The 23,291-nt window shown below is 43.4% G+C and overlaps 1 protein-coding gene across 12 annotated transcripts in view; it reads left to right on the plus strand.

Annotated features, from left to right (window-relative positions):
* dock4b (dedicator of cytokinesis 4b) overlaps positions 1 to 23,291 on the plus strand; it is a 109,994-nt gene that overhangs the window by 14,600 nt on the left and 72,103 nt on the right. For all 12 annotated transcript variants that reach the window (XM_010896501.4, XM_010896508.4, XM_010896505.4 and 9 more), the window contains exons 2-4: positions 18,192 to 18,275; positions 20,270 to 20,310; positions 20,592 to 20,647. In XM_010896501.4, coding sequence (XP_010894803.2) covers positions 18,192 to 18,275; positions 20,270 to 20,310; positions 20,592 to 20,647 — 181 coding nt within the window. The remainder of the gene's footprint in view (positions 1 to 18,191; positions 18,276 to 20,269; positions 20,311 to 20,591; positions 20,648 to 23,291) is intronic.

Genomic DNA, 23,291 nt, shown 5'->3' on the forward strand with positions numbered 1-23,291 from the left:
CAGATTTTCCACGAGGGAAAGAATGAGACACCGCCAAAGCAATTGGATGGCCTCTTTTGGTCATTTGGTAACATCTTGTGGCCACCAGGGCATGGGAATAGAAATATGACATATAAAACTATGTATGGTCATTCAAATGAGGGTTTTTGTTTCAGATTTTCACTTGGCCGTCACCACCCTAACTTGGCTGTAAAGTGGACCAGCTCCACCCTAGACAGGCAGAAACACACACACACACACACACACACACACACACAGCCTTGATGTAAGACCAGAGGTTTCCTGCCTGTCCATTAAATGTTCTTGGTCTTCTTCTCTCCCTCAGCTTTCTGGTCAAATAAAATGCGGCACATATCTCTAATTTCAATCCCTTTGTCCATTTCAGTGCTGTTGAATGGCGCACTATTCCCGAAATAGTTGACAGCATTTGACCGGATCACTCTGGGCCGTGTTAAAAGTAGTGCGCTCAAAGGAGATTAAGGCTGTTTGGGACGGCGACGTGAAATAATGTTGTGTTAGCGTCACTCTGCCCACAGGCCATTGCTCACGCTCCTTTCTGACAGGTTGAATGACTGGATGCTAAAACAAGCGTACCGTGCCGGCACTCTGATAACCAGAGGTATCGGACTGTAACAGCTGGGTGGACTGAAGCGTCTCTGATGATGCTTTTTACAATGCCAGTGGCTCAGTTTGTTTTCGGTACAAATGGCACTAGGGTTGCACAATATTGGAAATAACTGACATTGCAATATTTAGTTTTTCTGCGATATACAGTGGGGAGAACATGTATTTGATACATTGACGATTTTGCAGGTTTTCCTACTTACAAAGCTTGTAGAAATCTGTAATTTATATCATAGGTACTCTTCAACTGTGAGTGACGGACTTAAAAAAAAAATCCAGAAAATCACATTGTATGATTTTTAAGTAATTAATTAGCATTTTATTGCATGACATAAGTATTTGATACATTAGAAAAGCAGAACTTAATATTTGGTGCAGAAAACTTTGTTTGCAATTACAGAGATCATACGTATCCTGTAGTTCTTGACCAGGTTTGCACACACTGCAGCAGGGATTTTGGCCCACTCCATCATACAGACCTTCTCCAGATCCTTCAGGTTTCGGGGCTGTTGCTGGGCACTACAGACTTTCTGCTCCCTCCAAAGATTTACTATTGGGTTCAGGTCTAGTGAATGGCTAGGCCACTCCAGGACCTTGAGATGCTTCTTACGGAGCCACTCCTTAGTTGCCCTGGCTGTGTGTTTTCGGGGCGTTGTCATGCTGGAAGACCCAGCCACAAGCCACAACCCACAACCTGCAAAATCGGCATTGTATCAAATACTTGTTCTCCCCACTGTAAATTGCGATATGAAAAAATACAGGATGTCTTCAGAACGAGCTTTGGCTATCAACCTGACAGTATGTATCCTTCATTCTTCCCCAGCCCCATCCTCTACAATTAAAATGTATGAAACTCATGAAAATTATTTCAGAACAGGTTGCTAGGTAATCATATGTAACTGTAATAGTATAGCAATAGCAACAGTAGTAATATAAAATGCGCAATTAGGCATAACTTATCAACTGCAAGAGTCTGTGGCCATAGCACTGCAATCTGGTCCACTTGTTCAGGTGCTACCTTCTCCATTTCACGGCATTGTCTGTTGTAATACAGACTAGATGAATCTCATCTCGGCCCCAATCAGCTAAATCTTCTCTCATCCCTGTTACGATGTCCTCCTCTGGGAAAAATGCAGTATTGCAAACAGTGACTTTTCAGGTGGAAGTCCTCATTAATAAATTGTACAGTCAGACATATGTAGGGCTCCTTTGTCCGGTTGAACCACAAGTCTGTTGTTGCTGTATAATATTCCACTTGTGACAGCTCTGTTTCAACTTGTGCCTTGCATTTCTCGTCCAACTCTGGGATGGCTACTTGAGGAAAATAGTTGCGTGATGGCTTTACATACCGCTTGTCAAGTGACCGGATCATGTTTTTAAAACCCTCTTTGATTACCGTGTTAATTGGTACCATGTCTTTGGAGACGTGACATTTTATTGAATCTGTGATTTCTTTCTGACGTTTGGAACCTTTCTTGCATGGTGTAATACTGGCAAATGCATCCAAAATATATTTTTGTTTTGGACAGCATTGAGATGATTGGCACTCATCATATGAAGATTTGTGGTGCTGTCTTAAATGATCAAACGAACTGGTAGTGTTGTGACAACAATTGCAAGGCACTCTCAACAGAGTACCCGTTTTTGGTCAACATCCTGTCTGTAGCCGAAGTATTTCCATGTAATTTACGATGCATTTCTTTTTCCAAACAAATTCTCCATTTCGGTCGTTTTTGCCTGTTCCTCGCTCATCATTTTGTCGCGCACAAGCAGAGCCTGCATGTCAACTAAGTGCAGCAATGAACCGTGTTTATAATAATAATAATAATAATACTAAACTGTGTATCCAATAACCCATACATCAGAGGAAATTACCATATATCAGACACATATAATGCTGGTTTTTCATTTGAAAAAAATACATTGTAGACTGATATGTTTACCTTACTAAATTGCATGTTCTGTGATGTGACTATTGCGGATGCGTAAATTGCAGTGTCGATGCTGAAACTATATATCATGCAGCCCTAAATGGTACCCTATTCTGTTCATGGCCCTAATGGCTGCCTAGGGTGCTTATTGGGGCTTGACTTTGCTCCTTTATCATCCGTCGCCTCACCGATTGGCTAGTGGAATGGAAACGTCCTTATGTCGGGCTGGAATATGTAATGTCATTGTTTGGGCTGCAGTGGCAACTGCACTCAACCTCAATCTTGTCAACCGAAACCACACTAAATATTGAACATGAATAGGACAATAATACTGTAGTTGCCAAAACGTGGCTTCTTCAGAAAAGTTCCATTGATGTGTTGTCAAATAACTGAAACTGTCTCTACTTATTGAACATAAAAAAATAAATAATAGGTTTGCATTGAACTGGATTATAAAAACCTTTTTTCTGATGACATGGGATTAATGAACAGAATCAGTTTAAGAGGCCATTGCAGATTATTTATCTTCCTCCCTCACCCTAAGGTTAAAATCCTTCTTTTGCTGCCACAAATGATTATTTACAGGTATTTGTTGATCTGTGTTATTCTGCCCACTGGCCAGCTTTAGCAGCTCTAATCGACCCACAATGCAGTGCTCGCGATGCACTCTCTCTAGTTCAGGGTTATTCAACATTGAGTCGGATACTTAGAATATTATTTGTTTTTATTCTAGCTAGTAGTTAATTGCATTCATGAGCTAGGGCTGATTAGACTGCAATAATGAAAATCACCACCACTGCCCAGAGGCCTGGAGTTGACACATCTCCACCTTTAACTCTCCCAAACCTCTTTCAGAGTTGTTGTCATGAGCTAAAGCTGTAATTGGGAAATCCCCAAAATAAAAAAAAGAGCTGTTAAATCTGTGATTCTACGTACTGGGGCTAGTAATTGTCAGGAACAGATCATCACAGTATTTAGGTGCCAGTAAAAGTGTATTGTGATTCAACACTACAATGTTATTGCGATTCGATGTTCCAAATGTATTGCCCACCATGTGTCTTCTGCCGAGGGAATATGTACAAATGGTACTGTCATACGTTAATATTTTCTATTTGTATTTGATGATAACGTATACCATCAAACTGTCCAAAAATGTCAATGTTACCAATAATATCCTGCTCCTGCCTGACCATATGACCTGCTCGCATAACAAATGTCTTCCCCAACTCCAGTCTGAAATCATCTTTATCAACTCCTCATTACATCCTGCCAACACTCCCTCCTTGCACTCTCTATCTGAACCATCCATTTTTCTGTCAAGAATCCCACCACCCGCTAAGTCATTCAACTTATGGCTGATTCCTTCAAGCCTGCATTTCTTTCCCATTCTACCGGTCAGTTGCTGTTCTCGTTCGGCTCCTGATCTCGTCTGTTTGGCCCCCAGGTATGGCTGGATGATATGTCTCATTAACCTGGATGACTGAGTTAGCGTGTTTTGTTGTCCAACTGTCATGTTTTTGTGGCCTTGGGATGTTTGCTTCACATGCATCTTGCGGAAAGCTACTGCAGGAAGGGGTCACAGCAAGAGACCGGCTTGGTCTTCAGTCGTGTGTAAAGGCTCAGTTGCATACTGCAGACTGACACATACACACTCACATTGTCGTCAGAGCCTGGCTGGTTCACATGAAAATATGGTATGCTCCACTGGCTTGTGTGCATGTGGCACCTGCCATCTGGTTTGTTAGTGTGTTTGTCTGGGTGTGCATGCATGCAAGTGTGCGCGTCTGTGTGCGCGTCTGTGTGCGCGTCTGTGTGCGCGTCTGTGTGCGCGTCTGTGTGCGCGTCTGTGTGCGCGTCTGTGTGCGCGTCTGTGTGCGCGTCTGTGTGCGCGTCTGTGTGCGCGTCTGTGTGCGCGTGCCTGCGTTTCGTTCACTCATTTCGTTCACTCACTGCCTGCCTGCTGTTCACTGATAAGGTTCCCCGTAGCTCACTTATTAAGAGTTGTGTTTGCAACACCAGTGTTCTTGGTTCAGTTCTCACGATTGATGAGTGAGAAAGGGGACCAAGATTTATGCGTACCCTTTTCTGAATGGGTGATTTATGGGTACCCTACTCTGAATGGGTGATTTATGCGTACCCTACTCTGAATGGGTGATTTATGCGTACCCTACTCTGAATGGGTGATTTATGCGTACCCTACTCTGAATGGGTGATTTATGCGTACCCTACTCTGAATGGGTGATTTATGCGTACCCTGCTCTGAATGGGTGATTTATGCGTACCCTGCTCTGAATGGGAGCATCTCCTAGATGACTCCAATGTAATATTGTAACACCCTTTCTCTGTACTACACCAATGCCAAACCCTTGTTAAGCCTATACAGTGTAAAACCCCATTTAAAAAAAAAAAATGCATTGCCCTGGTACCAAAGTTTTTGAAATGTGTTACTGGCAGCAAATTCCAAATGGGCATGTTTTTCAAAAAACAATAACATTTCTCAATTTCAACATTTTATATTTTGTCTTTGTACTATTGTCAAATCAGTACAGGGATTAAATGATTTGCACATCATTGCATTCTGTTTTTATTTACATTTTATGCAGCGTCCCAACTTTTTTGGAAAAGGGGGGGTTGCACTATAGAGGTGATTTGTCTGCATGTAGATCGATCTGATGTAGGCCCAATTCGACCTTTGCAAAGGTCTGTCAACTTCCTCTGGGGATGTTGTTCGAGGGTGGGCTATGGTAATGATAATGAGTAACTTACTGCCATGTAGATGTCGGATATACAACTGCTGGAGAAATGCCTGATTCAAGCAACCCTCTACCCCACCGTTTTCAGAGCGGATGAACTCTAATCATGTGTGTCTGTGTAATTGTGTGTGGATACCACCCCCAGCACACACACACACACACATAGAGAAGTCATCAGCTTTGGGGTTAGCTGAGTGTAGTGGGAGGGGATATTTTCTCGACCTATGTGTTCAAAAAGTCATGTTAGCTGGATCTTTACCAGTTGCTCTTTTTTATCTGCGGAAACTCCCTCTCTCTTCCATCGCCCAATTCTTCCTTCTTGTCCCCTTTTTCAGCATCGGAAAGATACGTTTACATTGCATCCCAGATTACAATTTAAAGAATTTACTATATTTTGATGACGTTTATTAAGGTGGAATATTGGGATTAGTAATTAAATTCTATTATTTCTGATATGCTTCAGTCTTAACCCTATATCCAGGTGTGTAATATACTGTACTTTTTCCTCAAAAGTTCAAACCACTGGTTTAAATGGTTCATGTTGGATCAATCACTGGGGTGTATGTATAGGTCTACTGCCAGTGTGTAGTTTATGATTTCTGACTTTTCTTGGTTTGCATAATCATTTCCATAGCGGTTGAAGGTACACTGACATTGTCTTGACAATTCCTGTTTGCTCTGCTTTTGTATTATTTTATTATTTTCAAGTTAACGATTTAAATAAAGTATCTCTTGATTTGGTTGGGTCTAAATGTGTTGCTGTCATGGGCTTCTGTGGGGTCTGATTGTGTTTGACTGAGACCCAAGAACAGCTGGCTTCTTTAGGTTCTTCTCATCATAAATTAGTGCTTTGTTATGTTAGGTTTGAGAACTGCCTTCCTTTCGGTGGGTGTAATTCTACTATTTTTGCGTCAATTGTCCTGTGTGGTATGTTAAACAGTTTTACCAAACTTTAGACATTAAGCCTATAATTAATAACCCTCTCTCACTTGCTATGCATCCAGTGCACAGACTTCAAAGTCATTCTTATCTCATTCCTGTCATTGGTTTCTAGCAATATACATTTAAACCCTGGCCCCGGTTATTCCCTGCTAACAACTCTGTCATGCTGAATGCTAATAGTGTGACATTTGCTGACTTCTCTAATCGCAAAAGCTTTGGATTCATACATAGAAAAATCTACAGTAGAGCCTCTTCTCCCTGCTTGACGAGCTGACAGCATTAGCACATGTCCAGTCCTACCATTCTGGCTATGTCAGAATCCTTACTTAGGATGTCTGCCTCCAACTCAGAAGCTTTCATTCCTGACCATAGTAAATTATGTAAGGATATGTCTTTAAAGGGAGAAGGTGGCTATCTATTGTATGGGAAATCTGCAGTGCTCTCTCATTTTATCACTTTGCCTAAATCTGGTTCTCAAACATCTCTTGGGGGCCCCTGCTGTCTCCCAATTTTTCCGTAACCCTGAACTAGCTCACCAAATCAAGCAGTAAGGGGCTTCTTAATTACATGACAAGACTAATCAGGTGTGCTTGCTCTGGAATACATCTAATACATGGAATGGCTACATTTCCCCAGGAAAGGTTTTCAACCCACTGGCCTAAACAGTTGTCGTTGCTTGTTAAAATTAAACTTTCAAGGAACCTTTATCTCACTGTTCCTGTCTGCAACAGACCTCCCTTGGCTGTGTTCTCCTCACAGGTAGGGTAACTAGGTGACCTAAACTGGGAAGTGCTCAGTCTTCTTTAATATGTGCAACTCTTTGCAGTCCTGCTCATCTTTTCCAAATTCTGCATGTGCCCACCTGAATCATCCTCATGTCTTTGGCTTTGCTACTTTCATGTGAATTTGTATTGCTAATATGACTGCCAGGCACACCTATTCAGTGTTCTTTCAAAACCTTAGTAATAACTGTAATCAGGAAAGCAAAGACAGGATTTTACGAGTAAAACATTTACTGTCAGTTGTTGCTGCCCAAAACGTATTCTGGAATCTATAAAATCCATGGCATACAGATACCACTGACCAAGCTACAAATTAAGAAAAATATATCTGATATAGGCTTCATAGTGTAACATGCTGAATGCATGCTAAGGTTATTTGTTTGGCTCTTGTTAATTTACTTGGCATTATTATAATTACAAATGAACGTAATCAAATGATGTTAAATTGGCTAGTCTTGAGGAATGTCGGTTGAATTCACAATGGAAAAGCTATTGAATCAAAACCTTATTTGATTATTTTACCCACTTTTTATAAAAACAGATTTTCCACATTAACTAGTCTACGTTTGAGAAGCCGCTTCTTTTTCCCACCACTTGACATTGTGTGCACGCATGGTTATGGATTTGCGTAAATATACGTTCTCAAGCGAACGTTTGTATTGATAAATCCCGCGCTTTGAATAGCAACAATGAAGCGCATGGTTTAAGTTCATTTGTGTGTACGCACGCTTGATAAATGATGCCCCTGGACTCTTACAGATTAGCAGCATTCAATCTGGAGCCATTTGTTTGCCTCTTTTATCTCGGCTTCCATTACCTTCCTGGCAAACCTCTCATTACAAACATACTCCTGCTTTGCAGTCTTGAGTCCCATGGTTTTCTCTCTGCAGTGGAATCATGCTTCAAATACCTTTGTATGGCTGCTCTACTCTGCCTCATTCAGTAGCGTAGTATCACAGGCTTTGGTAGATATTTCTTACTGATCATACCTAAAACCTACACATCCTTTGGCTGTCCTTCATTTCAATTCCCTGTTGCCAACAACTAGAACAAATCATAGAAGACCCTTCAATATTACAATTTCATCCCACTTCTCTCATTGTTATTAACTAAGCAAGCTGCTGTCTGATCACCGCACCTGATGAATTATTCTAACTAATCTATACATTTATCTAGCTGTATATAGTGTCATTTTCTGTTTTGATTTCTGTTGCACATCACTAGTGTTTATTTGTTGATTATATATATTTTTTTAAGTTCTGGACTGTTGTCTTGTCCTTTCACTATATTATGCTTTTGGTTAGGTCCTCATTGAAAGTAAGCGTGAGTTCATAGACTGACTTACTTGGTTAAATAATGGGGTAAGCTTGCTTTGACTTGCTGTGATACTGCCTGCCAAGCCCGTGCGCACACACACACCTTATTCTGAGGTGGTGGTTAACAGGGTTTCTCAAAATGGCTAATCAGCTTGCATCTGTTTATATGTAATGAAATGCCTTATTGCCTGACAATATTTCCTCAGCTACTGTCATATAACAATCCAGCAGATTGACAAAAAGAGAGCCATATGGTCTTCATAGCTCAGTGCGGATTGAAATATGGCCATTTCCCTACACCACCCGGAATGGAACAAGTTGGGGGACATGCATATTCTTTACATCTTTTTAGCAAAGTGATGGACACAGCTGTTGAGTTTTATATTTGATGAAGAGGAGTTTTAATAAAATAATCCATGACAAAAACATGATTTCATGCCAGTTTATTTTTGAACATCGGCCCAACATAGCGATTGTCTGCTCTGCTGTGCCTGCATTGTGATGACGGTAGACAACGCTATGAACTCAAGTGGGAGAATATATTTTGAAGTAGCTTCTCATCTTTCCAGAGAAGAGAAATAGTGGAAGAAGTGTTCCCTTCCGCTTAATTTTATTTTTTTAAACTATTCCTTTTCCCCAAATGAGATCCACACCCTCGCACTCACACATGCACACCGTCTCTCCTGGCAGCACGTCTCACGTCCTGACCATTGATGCTCTCCACTCGTTTCTCATTTATCTATGAGGCTCTATAGGGTTCAGCCCGGGGGTTTTGTGTTTGATGATGAGTGTCGAGTGCTAGTGACACCCTTTATATTAGACTGACACAAGACTGAAAGGGAGAATAAAAGAGGGAGAAGAACGATACGCGTGAGGTACGACGGGCACTTATCTCTCTCCCATTCATTGACATTTACGTCATTTAGCAGTCAGTCTTATCCAGAGAGACTAGCGGTGCTGAGTGCATACACTCACTCAATTTAACCGACAGCCCTGGCGTTGCTGGTACCATGCCAAACCTACTGGGCTCTTTTGCCCCCTCTTTCCTCTGACCCTGTACAGATTGGTTTCAGTTCAAATAGGTTTGTGTTTCTGCTTTAAGCTTTGTGGGCCGCTAGTCACACACCTGTTTTTTTGTGTTTTTTTTTACTTGTTTTCTCCCCAAATTCATGGTCTTGAATTGTTTAGTTACTCCATTGTCTCAGTGTGGCAACTCCCGTGGGGCTTGGGAGAGTCTATGAATGGGACAAGCGTCTTTCAATAAACACTCAGCCGAGCCTGTCGCTGCTTGCTAAGGGTCTGTCACACACGGTTGTCAGAGGACTAGGAGCCTGAACGACGATTATAGGCAGCTTACGGACGTTCTGCTCGCCCCAAGGAGTTGCTAGAGCGTGCTGAGGTTGGGAATTCCTGACAGACTCTAACCTTCCCCTACCTCGATGGTGCGAGGCCAGTTGCATGCAGCTCTCGGGAACTCCCGTTCAAGGCCTGCAGTGAAACAACCCGTGATGAAGCCAGGTTGCAGTGGCACCCATATGCACTTCTGCGAAATGCCTTTGCAGAAAGCACTGGTCGTGACCCCTTTTTTTTTGCTGCATTTTGACTTTCCCTAAACATAAGCTGAAACGTAGTACAGGGCAAAAAGACTCGTAACACTGTGCAACCTGGTCTCAGGAACCTACGTAGACTATTTTACGAAAATCCATGGCACCCGATTTCGTATTATATGTGACGTTACGTTACATTACAATGCACCACCAAAACGTATGATACATTACGAAATTATTCAAACGTAACATATCTTACAAACACTATTACAACGTATCAAATGCTACGAACACTATTAAAATAGAATACGAACGCCAGACAAACGTATGATATTTTACGAACGCTAGAAAGACGATTCTTTTACAAAATGGTTTGGATTACAAGGCAGCCGCCTTAACCACTGACCCACACTAGACATGGGAATTTAGGATGAGTAACAGCAATAGCAAGGTCGCTAGTATATGTCATAAAAGCCTTTCATCGTCAATGTTACGTTGACGTTAGGCATCACGGCACTGGGGTTAGGTTTAATGTTAGATCTCACAGCACCGGGGTTAAGGTTAGGGTTAAGGTTTGGGCTACGGTTAGGAAACTAAAAAGTTTAGTTTAAGGTTACGTCTCACAGCTCTGGGGTTCAGGTTAGGGTTTGGGTTAAGGTTAGCTATCACAGCACTGGGGTTAAGGTTAGGGTTATGGTTTGGGTTAGGATTACAAAGAAAATCACTTCAAACACTTCAAACTTATATTGTGACAACACCACTCGCCAGGACTAGTTCCAGGTTCCCCAGGGGAGCAGTGGGTAGCGTGCCTGGGTAAGATGCGGAAAGTGGCCGGTTTGAACAACGGTTACTGCTTTTTTTCAATACGTCTGTAACGTTATTTTACTGCACGTAATATATCTTTCAAAATCGCCTGCCTAAAACGTACGTAAAATAGTCTACGTCATCATTCTGAGACCAGGTTGCACTGTGACAATAAAGCTGAAAAGGAAAAGTCAGAAGTCGGGCTCAGACTCTTGCTTTGCGTTTCATTGTACTGAAATGGTTGTGCTGCATGAAGGTTACTAGCAGGTGGGAGGTCTTACTTTTTTTGGGGGGTGTATTGTGTTAGGTGTGTGAGGCATCAAACATTCCTTGAGGCTGAGAGGTCAGTCTTGCTGTGAGCAGTATTGGTAACAGCTAACAAGGCACCTGTCATTTTTGTCACTCTGACGATGGGGCGGAGAAAGAGTGGAAAGTGGAGCTTGTTTGTCACGATGAGACAGTGGTCATTTTTGTCAGCTGTACGTGTGTGTGTCCGTTGTAGTCATCTGTCTGGAAATACTTGAGTAAGCGTGTGAATATGCGTTGTGTTTTCCTATCCAACTTCCGGGTATTTCCAAGCCTGTTCGTGCAATGGCGTGTGGGTGCGTGCGTGTGGGTGTGTGCGTGCGCGCATGGGCATTTCAGTCTCTGTGTTCTTGCAGAGCAGGTGATATATGTAATTTGACTCAAAGAGCTTGAAGTGCGGGTGGAGGCGTTGACCTCCATCCACACACTCTTTCCCCTCTACCCAGAATGGTAGACAAAGACACTGTTGTAGCAGACTTCATAACTGTGCCCCTCCCCTAGACTACCTCCCACAGCCAGGACACTTTACCTGACATCACAGTGCAGGCCTTCCTCATCTTTCTCATTTTTCATTCTCTCCTTGTCCCCCCCCACCCCCCCCCCCACACACACACCCCCCATCGTCTCCATATGCCGTTCTGTATCCAAGTCTTCACAATGTCTCTCTCAGTAGCTTGCTCGCTCCTCTCCTCTCGGCTGGTTGTGAGAACACACAGGCATCTGGGTGTGTTCGTGGCTTTGCCGTGGCTGCCGAGGCACAGGACTTTTTGACGCTGGTGTCTCACTATCCCTTTTCAGTGTCAGAATGCTAAGAATGCGTAGGAGATATGCGCATGTATTGCCTTTAATGAATAATGTGTGTTTTGTGATAATGCATCAACTCGGTGCCCATTACGTCTTCCGGCTATTGTGTGGTATATTTCGCCGTCGGTGTGTCTCTCTTCTGCCAGCTTGCATGCATTTAAAACACACTGACCGTACCCTCTTCCCCTTCCCTCCACCACATCCCAGCCAGCCTACATGCCCATTGAAAGGCGGCCAGGCAGATTAGGCAGGAGAGACTGAGAATGAGGTGAGGTGGGATAGCTTTGCTTTGGCACTCACTTTGACCTAAATTCACATTTAATCTGAGTCATGTACGATTTTCTCTGCCTGCCCTAACCAACATTCAACCAGCCCCTGCTTCAGTGTTTTTACGGTGTGTCGCTTATATGGCTTTATCTCTGGTCAACAAAATGAGATTTACACGTATGGCGTGTCAGAAGGATGAATGACATCATTATCACCCTGCAGACTACAATATGTTTCCATATTTTTTGTCCTTAATTATTTATAGCTCTGTTATGAATAAAGCTCTTGCTGCTCTGCTGATTACAAACACGCTATGCGATTCATCGCGGCGGTTTGGGGTACGTAGACTCTTGCGTGTGCCCCCTTTTAACTTCCCTCATCATGGTGCTACGTACGTCTATGCGCTGAACATCCATGTTCACGTTTTCGGCTGACGACGCTTTATATAAAGTGCGATAATGTAATCGTCGTTCAGGCCTAGACGTGCTTTTAGTGCTAGTGGAGCTCTTTCTATATAAGAGGCTTAATTTAGTGCTAATCAGGCACTAGGGGAGATCTGCACGCTCAAGCAGACACAGCACAACTTCCGCGCCTACTTCCTTTTCTAATGAGCAACTCGAGAAGGGGCTCTCACGGGTCTCAGATTTTCGTTGAAAGGTGGCGGACAGGCAGGCCACAAACCTTCGCACCAAGCACATGCATTAGCGAGCATACACACATAAAAACCCATGCACGAACACACAATAAGCACCTCTACTGGAGTGCATTGTTCTCCGTGGCATCCTTCAAGCTCATAATCGCGCATTTTAGGAATTCACTTCTCAGGCCAGGGAAAACAAAACACCAACCAAGGTGGCTTCTGCCTTATGTGTTGATTAATGATTTATTTGCATTGATATTTAAAGGAGGGAATCTACTTTATATTCATGTAATGTTACGCATCAAGTTTTGTTATTACAAAAAAAAAATCTCTGATATTTCCAGTAAGTACACTGGTTTTTGGTTTCTTTATATTCTGTTTGTATATTTTATGAGCGCTATATATTTTATGAAAGTTTATTTTGAGGTGTTGTGATTCTTCGGGATGGCTTATCTTTTCAGCGAGGGATTGTTTGCTTGAGCATGCTTCTCTGCACACAAAGGCACCGAAAGGACAACTGGAAATGGAAAAGGTGAAATGAAAGCAGTTCCTCGTGAGCTATTCTGCCAGCTTGCTTTTGTTGGCCAGTCTGTCTCCCTCCTGCAGAGCAAGCGAGCTCATTTCGGTAGCAAAATTGAGCTGGCGTGGCACGTTCTGGGTCTGCTCTTGTAACGGATGGGTCATCCTGATGCCGTGCGTGCGTGTGTGTATGTATACCCTATACTATGAGGCAGACATCTGTAGCCTTCACGCACGCTGTCAGACCCTACTGATTCCTCCAGCTTAAAAATGCATGGAGGTTTCTACCAGGGTAGAAGCTCATCCCCAGGAAATCACCTAGGTGATAGAGTGAAGCGCGCTGAAGCACATCTGTGCTCCTTTAATCCGTGCTTTCTCAACGTTAGAGCTTTTCTGCCATCCGCGCGCACACAGAAGAAACACACACACACACGCACACATTTTCTCTGCCCATAAGTTGTATAGTGGTTTTGGAGGAACTGAGGGTTGAAGTATGTATACTTCACCACCGCGACAGACTCATTGCCTTGAGTAAATAATGCGGTGTTAAAGATTCATGCCTGTTGTCCACACTGGAAAGAATGTCGAACAGTAATGTTTCCCTGGAACTGGGGCAAAATAACTTGGTTAATTCTGGGTTAATCTGTCATGTTTGTTCACATAGCTAAAATAAGGAGGATTTTGGTCCTGGCAGAGTTGACAAAAAACCAATTGCACAGCGAAGCAGTGTAGTCCCCTGAACAGAGTGACATTAGCTGTATTGTATCCATCAGAGCTCCATAGTACGACTCCAATAATGCTGTTTCTATGCCAGTGTGAAAGCCATAATGGCATGTCTGTACCATTTTACCAGACCTGTGCCAGAAAACATTAAGGATCTGTTCCGAACTTAAATAACCGAGTGTAAAGAGAATTTTGATATTCTGACTGAGTCAGAGATGTCATTATGAAACCAAACCCAAGCATTATCTGGTCCAAGAGGTTTTACATTGCTGTGGTTAGAGATTCTGCGGAGTGCAAGAGTTTAAAGAAAAGACAAGTCAAAGCCTTGCATATAGAGAAGGAGAAAGGGAAAACGAGGAATGGGGGGGGGGGGGGTTGGAGGGGGGAGACGTGGAGGAGGCAGGGGGAGAAGTGGAGGGAGAGCTCTAGGGATGGACGGAGAGAGATGAAGGGACAGAGAGAGGGGTGAGAGAAGGATGGATGACGTGAGGGAGATTCAGGAAAAACAAGACAAGGGATGGATGTGAGTCACTTTCCATTCTGCTCGTTAGTTTGTTTTGCAACTCCATGCAACTCAAACATGGTCCCAACATCTCCATTATTTATAAACCTGATTGTATTACATTAGATTCTACTGTGGAATTGAGAATGACTCCAATCTCCACTTGACAACAGATCTGCATAATGCAAAATTCATGCCTGCTCATTTCTGGCAACAGGGTCAATGGACCACCCATTGCCACTGTGTTGAATTAGCATATTGATGATGTGTTGAATAATTGATGACGGAGGAGTGGATTACAAGCGGGATTCGTTGTTGGGACACAAATCGGGGTAAACAAGGGTGAGGCCTGGTTGTTTAATGAGGTTTTAAAACACGTTTAAACATCCCTTCGAACTAAATTATCTTTTTGGATTGGATACGACTGCCTGTTGTTTATCTAGCTAGATAGTCTTCAGTTGGTAGGTACTTTCTGGGTTGTACCGCAAAACGATTTGTATTCCCATTTAATGTTTATTTTCAAATGTTATTGTCACGCACGCCACAGAAAATCTGTAGCTACTTGTCTTCTAGTCTTGTGTGGTTTGATAAGGTGGCAGTCATTGAGTAAGGTACTTAATATTTGTTTGATTTTAAAGAAATAATTAAACTGGTTGATGGGACTTCAGATATAAATATGGTTAATAAAACCTTGGATGCCCAGTGTCTTTGAGCACAACTCAACTTTCCACTCTGAATCAGTGGTCTTCATCATGTTGTCTAGGTAGCTCCAAAAGTCTGAGAAACCAACTGCACAATTATTTGCTAGGCCTTGACTACAAAATGGCTGCCTGTTGCGCGTGAAAAACGAATCTACACAGAAACTGATTGTGCCCATCTAAACTGTTAGCACGCAGTTCAGTCAGCCCTCTCTCTGGCTCTTAGGGGCTGTTTCAGGATTAGGGCAAGGTGAGAGTCTTGACGCATTGAGCTTATCCTGTTGAGGATAAAGGAGCGGTTGATCCTCACAGACTCAGTCGCCTGCAGGCCAGGGCTGGATTAATGGGCTACATGTCTCAAAGTCTCCTTCAGCTCGGGAATGGAACATACTGTGGTCACCTGCTTCCTGTTGGGGGAAAAAAAAACTCTTTACATCTCATGTTTGAAGGAGATGGAATGTGTCACGGAGCATGGTCATGGTTCTGTCCATGAATTCTATTTTAGTTCACGACTCTTACCCCAGTTTCTGTGCTCCCGCTGCCTGCAGTCTCTGTGTAATGTCGGAGTTAGTGTTGGAACGAGGCCGCCTGGTCAGGAATAAGAACAGGCCTTGGTTTGCCCGGGAGAAAACGTGTATCACAGGGGGGACTGTGACTGAAAATGTTGTCCCTCCCCCTACATGACAGTTTTTACCAAACTTGTCACGCAATGTGTGTGTGTGTTCGTTCATGTACCAATGTCATATCTCTGAATCTGTGGTTTTTTTTCTCTATTTGTGTTTTCGGTTGCTCTATGCCCTAGATAAATTTTTTCCTTTCTGTGGTGTGTCTGTGTGAGTCAGGCAGATGCTTCTGTGTGGGTTCCATCCCCTCACTCTGTCCCCTTCATTCATGCGTGTGCACGCACGTGCTCTCTCTGTTCCGTCTAAGGCGACACTTCCTCCACTCCCCTAGAGAGAAAAAAAATTATAAAAAAAACGATATTCCCTGCTGTGCCAACACCTTTCAAGTGCCAACATCTCTGGAAGGGAGCCACGGCAGTTAGCAGACTGAGAACAGCTGTGGATTGGATTGCCAGGAAGTGATTCAGCTCAGTCAAAACTTTGCTTCATCTGCATAATTTAGCAGACTGCAGCTGGAGAACTACTGGTTTAAGTCAGCCATTGAACTTTGTGTTTGCCGGCTGACTTTATTTTTTTTGATTGCTATTGCCAATCACAGAAGTTGAATTGAACCAGTGAAACAAATCCTTTGAATAATAGTCTTGTGAATGAATGGGGGATAACATAGCAACTGAGTTCAGACTTGCGGTGAGCTCCATTTCGGGAAACCTAAGGCTAGCTTAAATCCCGGGGCATCCGGGTTTTACAGGTTTGAGGCTGTCCGTAAGATTTGAGCTATTTTGACAACCTGAATTATTGATGTAGCAGCTGGCGTTGGCACACATGTTCTGGGTTCTGATGATCGCTGTGTCTTGGCCAATCAGATCAAGCTCCATGGCTAAATACATGGTACTTCAGGTTGTGTATTTGCAGTCTTTTATATTTAGCGGAGGGAGTATCAAGAGCGCTGCAGCAGAACATGGTTACCCAGAGGCAGTGGCGTAGACCACCTCAGGCCACAAAATGTATTCATTAACGCGAAGGCAATGCAGAACTTAACTCAAGGCAATATGCCGTTATAATGTAGGCCTCTACATTTTTACAGAAATAAATATTCTAGTCCAATTAGCCTACCTTGATATGGTCTGTTTTGTCACGTTGTCATGCCAACATTTTTGTTAACAGGCAGGTACATGTTAATAGCCTAGCTGATTCAGCCAACTAGATCACAACGATTGGAGTTTTTGGGGTCTGAAAAAGGAAAAGGCGAGAGATCGTTTAAGAAAATTATATATTGAAAGAAAATGTAGTCCTTTTTTTCTAGATGTTTCTACAGATTCCATGCCATCTATTCATTCAGTGTACAATGACTATTAAGTGTCATTGGTTAGGCAGGATAGTTCATTAATAAACTTTTGTTTTTCAAAATAAAAACTAAATACAGCACATACAATGTAATAAAATAACAACAACCAATCACATCGCCTGCTTTGGTTAATTTTGGACATCTCTACCGTTGCTGCCTGAAGTTAGGACTAGGGGTCATGTTTTCAAAGACTAGCCTCAGCTGATTTCATCCCTCCTGAGAGCAGTCGAGCTCATGTGGCATGTAAATTAGCAACCAACCGCAACTGCCTCAAAAAAGCAGAACACTGTCCTTCACAGGAAATTGGCTACAACGATGCATTTGACTTTGGAGTGAATTTCAGTAGCTCCAGAACACAACCACAATCATTTTCACCTAGTCGGCTGGGGGATTTGAATGAGCACCCGTTTGAATCCCTGTCCAACGCTCAAAACTGCAAGGTTATCAATCTGTCGTCTCTGTCCTCTGCGGTTCCATCTGTCTTTTCTCTCACTTCATCTGCCTCCCTCTCCTTCTTCATCTCCCCTTTTCTCTTTCTACCCCCACCATCACTTCTCTTCAGGCCCTCTTCCTCTCCGACAGGCCGCGCTTCTCATCAAAGAGACACGTTTACTCTTAAGCCTACTCAGGTGTTGCCCGCCTCCTCCACTGTAAGCCCACATAGCCAGGGCCAGAATGGTATTATATTACCAGCTTATTTTCTCTCCTCTTCAGCCTGACCCCCCCCACCCCCTGAGGCCTACTCAGTATATCAGCTACCGCAGAGCCTTTCTGTTTGCTTCTTCTCTGCCCAGAGAACACTGGAATCAAATCAAAGCTCAACCCTCAGAGTCGAGATGAGAGTTGCGCTCCGATTCAACTACAGTGAAAAGAGGGATTTTTCCGACTTTCGCGCGGCTGTGCACACGTGCCTAGTTGTTGCGAGTTACCAAATCCTAACCTGTGTGTGTGTGTGTGTGTGTGTGTGTGTGTGTGTGTGTGTGTGTGTGTGTGTGTGTGTGTGTGTGTGTGTGTGTGTGTGGTTCTACGTGTGTAGTAAAGCATGTGTCCTCTTTGTTTTTCCAGTGCTGGCTAGTTTCCGAGGGACTGTGCAGCATGGCCTACCGTTGGAGATTGGCGACACCGTACAGCTTCTGGAGAAATGCGAAGGTAACTGATAACCGGCATTAATTTCACACTCTAACCTGTAATCCTGCCCTTGTTGAGCTGCCCAGCCAGCCTCCGCACCTCACTGATGGGCTGATGGACTGCGATCCCGGCAGCAGCAGTTGCTGTACTATCTTGGAGGTTGGGCCACGTATCCTGTCCCAGTCAATCCCTTGCCCATGAAATCTTAATAGACCTCTTTTTCCTATTTGATGTGGTAAACGTTTGCGGAGGCTCTCAGTTTGCTACTGTTTCCTGTGTCGCAGGAAGCAGAAGGTTTAAGTTCCTGCTTCCAGCCTACATGGAGATTGTGTGTATGTTTTTGAGTGCCTTCCTGAAAATGACAGAGACACTGCACATCTGTTTGTGCACATACTGAAGAGAGCGTGGGTGCACCATTAATGCTGAATAATATATACAGGAGCAACCTGTATATATTTCAGCAAGACAACCCAAACCACATTCTGCTTGTATTACAACAGCATAGCGCTGTAATAAAATAATCCAGGTGCTTAACAAAATATTAAAAATATGACAAAGGAGACCACAAATTGTTGAGCATCTAAAATCCTATATCAAGCAAGAATGGCAATATATTTCACTTTGAAAACTACAGCAATTGGTCTCCTCAGATCCCAAACGCTTACTGAGTGCTGGCAAAAGAAGAGCTGATGCAACAGAGCGGTAAACGTGTGTGTCTGGGTGTGCACTTGCTTATATGTCTTTGCAATGTCCCCTCGCCTGCCTCTGTATGCCAAAAGAATGTGTAAGCCTCAAATACGAAATGCACACACTCACAATCCAGCTTTGACTTTTGACACAGTTTCAGAGCAGAGCAGCCTTCCCTCACCTCTTTCCTGTCTCCTCCCTGACTAACTCGCAAAGCGGTCTTTCTCTGTACTCATGGCTCCACCATCGCACTTCCTGTTGTTGCTCAAGGCCAGAGCGACAACAGACCCACTTGAGATGGCTGAGGATGCGTTCGAAAGCTTGAGCAAAGGAAATAATCTGTGTGTTGACAGGAAGGATCAGTCCAGCAAGGTGTAACATGGCTTATACGCCGGCTTCCCTGACGACAGTGCCTTTTGCCAGTTGACCTGAAACAAGATAGACTTCCCTGAAAGGAAAGGCCCTGCTGATTTGCTTCAGTCGGAATTTAGACGGCTAGGCATCGGTGGGCTGCGCCGAGTCCCGTTCTTGCCTTATCTCTGCGGCTCTCACCTGTTAAACGCAGCCGCGGACGGGTGTCAGAGTGGGTAGCACCTTAAGAACCTCGGCTCGACCTGTCTGGAGTTCGCAGCAAATCTCGGGCGCAGTGCCAGATAACACCATGCCAGAATGGTCCAGTAAACAGTGTGGTGATAGACATGGCCTCCCAACTTCGAGTGCTAGATGAGCGTTTGTATACGCTGATGTAGATTTTGTGATAAATGGCCTGGATCGGCGCAACACTAATGAATAGAATGAAATGACTACAGTCCACCATAAAAAAAGGCAAGGAAGAAAATAAAGACATCCCATAACTACTGCTTTGATGGCAGTAGCAAGAGTGTTGTCCCTTTTAAGAATCGCACAAGTTGACAAACATATTTAACATTTTCTGTGTTTCTTGGATATTGCAAGGAACGATGTAGCCTGCGATGAATGGTTCGGCATTGATTGATTTCGGTTCAGTGTTCCAGCTTTTCAGTGCACAAATGACTCTGTTTGAAGGTAACGCATGAAGAGCGAAGAAGGTTTCATTTGGTATTCAAATAGACAGCTCTTCCTCTCTTCTGCTCCCACATCTGATGATGTAGTTGATTACCTGCAGGTTGGCTTTGTAACGGTATGCATGAGAGACTGTCTTCAGTCTTAATAGGAATGCTGTCTCTTCATTCAGTGGACACACACACACACACACACAAACAATTACAGATGGACACGAGAAATGGTAAAGATGAGGGTTTTGAAAGTCACAGTGCCATGATGAAAATATGAACCTTTTGTCTTTTCAGGCTGGTACAGGGGATTCGTCCTTAAGAATCCAAATGCCAAGGTTGGTGAGACACTGTTTCAGCTGCTATTTTCTGATTTAAAAAATTATAATCTCTACTTTGGTCTGAGCGCTGTGCCGCATGCAGGTCAATAGCAACTGTGTCATTGTCGAATAATGTCAAACTGACACACGCGCACACAAATGTAAACAGTAAATTAATTAGTTTTGATTTTATATATAAGTATCCTCGCTAACAGAATGCGTTAATGTTAGTCCCAGTGTGATGATACAATTACAAATGATGTTCACCATTCATTAGCTGCTTCATTCTCTTCCCTCAGGGAATATTCCCCTGCAGTTATATTTACTTGAAAAATGCCCATATCAAGAACAAAGGGTAAGTAATGAGTCGTCTCTGTGCGTGTTCCTGTGTTTGTGTCTGTCTCGGTGTCGCCCTCTGTCTGTCCAGCGGAAGGCCAACAGCCTAATTAGATCGGCCAGTGTGGGATGTGAAGGTGTCTTCCTGTTGCTGCGGAGAACAAACATTGTATAAATATTGAGTTAACTTCATAATAAACAGAACGGAGTTCAAGTCCTGCTTTGACAAGCGTTTAATAATGACAGGAATTTATTGGAGTTTGTGTGGGGACAGGCTCTATTATTTTTATTTTCACCGCTTATGACACTGCATCCCACTGCTGGCTTGCCTCTGAAGCTAAGAAGGGTGAGTCCTGGTTGGTCCTTGGACGGGTGACCAAATGGCCAGTAGGTGGCACTCTTCTCTCTGGTCTACAGACATCCCAATGGCCCAGGGCAGTGAAGGGGACATTGATCTGTTTAGAATCTCTCGATTCAGATGGGACCTAAGTAGTCGTAGGGCCTGGCAGCATCATGGCTTCCTAATCACCTCTAGCTTTCGTTTGGCTTTTTCACTCCGCACCCCCTCCCCCAACCCCTCCATGACCAAACCCCAGGATCATAACAGTGAATGAGAATGTGTCTCAGTCTACTTTAATGTGTAAGGAATTAGGGGTCGACCGATTAATCGGCGCTGATAGGGTGATATACAAACTATTGCTATCGGCACAACTTTGCTCCGATTGTGGCCGATGGCTGTGCAGCCTCTACTGGTCACTGACGATTTACATCACCTTGTGATGAGCCGGACACTCCATACATGAAGTCAAGGTAATATCACTGTGTACTGTAACTGAGATCATTTATATTTAAATGAAAATTAATTTGATGAGCATGATACGTTTATTGGTTATTGACTGAAATTATGAATGCATTCGATTAAAGATAACTGCTGCTCTCTGTTTTGCTAGCAAGCATGGTTGTTAGAATTTGGCTAGCTGTAAGTGCAAGCCTAGCGCAACTATGGGCCAATTGCCATATCTGATCATTTGGGGACCATTTTTAGTGAGAATGTGTGTGTATGATTAACTCCTGATAGTAATCTAAACAACTGTTCAAGACCCCACAGAATGGCACTCTTTCTTGATTTTATGAGAAACCAGTGCTGGAGAGGGGCTGCCATAAATGCTCGACAGACTTAAAATTATGTTTTTCAATGTAGACTAAAGCAGAGAGATTTTTCTCAGAAAGCAATTCTCCCCACCATGAAAAAACCTTCAATGCATTTTTCTGGTTAGAAAACGTGGGCTAAACCTAGCGGTCCCAGGGTTAACGTTGGAACAGCTGATTGTACAGCAAGGCTGACAAATGGCATTCAAGTAGTATCGGCATTCAGTTTATTTCTCCCCACAAAAGTTTTCTTTTGACAGTATAACGCAACACTATCAGCTCCTTGTTCACAATACGAGACAGGGAGGAAAAGAAACCATTCAACTTTTATTTTACTTACCAATATGGCGTTCTCTCTCCCAAATACTCCAGCCATGTAACTATCCATTCATTAAGTTAAATTGCACACTTTAGGGTCCTCCTTACCCTGGGAATATGCAAGAACATTAATGGCTTGTAGGAGTGGCATTACAATGTAAGGGGATGCGCAACAGAAGTAATCCTTCCTGGCCAGTGATAAATCACTGAACAGCATCGTTGATTGTAGAACATAATTCTTTCCAATCACACTTCAGGATATCCTGTTACCAATGTATACAAGAGGAGCCACCTTTCTGGAGAGAATGCAGAAATGCTGTTTCCTCCAATATAATGTCAGGGTTCTCAACTGGAGTAACTACAGTGGGGAGAACAAGTATTTGATACACTGCTGAATTTGCAGGTTTTCCCACTTACAAAGCATGTAGAGGTCTGTAATTTTTATCATAGGTACTCTTCAACTGTGAGTGGCGGAATCTAATCAATTACAGAGATCATTTCCTGTAGTTCTTGACCAGGTTTGCACACACTTTCAGCAGATCCTTCAGGTTTCGGGGCTGTCGCTGGGCAATACAGACTTTCAGCTCCCTCCAAAGATTTTCTATTGGGATCAGGTCTGGAGACTGGCTAGGCCACTCCAGGACCTTGAGATGCTTCTTACAGAGCCACTCCTTAGTTGCCCTGGCGGTGTGATTCGGGTCAGTGTCATGCTGGAAGACCCAGCCACGACCCATCTTCAATGCTCTTACTGGGGAAGGAGGTTGTTGGCCAAGATCTTGCGATACATGGCCCCATCCATCCTCCCCTCAATATGGTGCAGTCGTCCTGTCCCCTTTGAAGAAAAGCATCCCCAAAAAATTTTGTTTCCACCTCCATGCTTCATGGTTGGGATGGTGTTCTTGGGGTTGTACTCATCCTTCTTCTTCCTCCAAACACGGCTAGTGGAGTTTAGACAAAACTGATCTATTTTTGTCTCATCAGACCACATGACCTTCTCCCATTCCTCCTCTGGATCATCTAGATGGTCAGAACTACATACTTTGTAGTTCTGGGCTGATCCCTCACCTTCTTCATGATCATTGATGCCCCACGAGGTGAGATCTTGCATGGAGCCCCAGATCGAGGGAGATTGACAGTCATCTTGAATTTCTTCCATTTTCTAATAATTGCGCCAACAGTTGTTGCCTTCTCACCAA

This window comes from Esox lucius, chromosome 23 (genome assembly GCF_011004845.1).
Source record: "Esox lucius isolate fEsoLuc1 chromosome 23, fEsoLuc1.pri, whole genome shotgun sequence".
In the NCBI taxonomy this organism is placed as follows: Eukaryota; Metazoa; Chordata; class Actinopteri; order Esociformes; family Esocidae; genus Esox; species Esox lucius.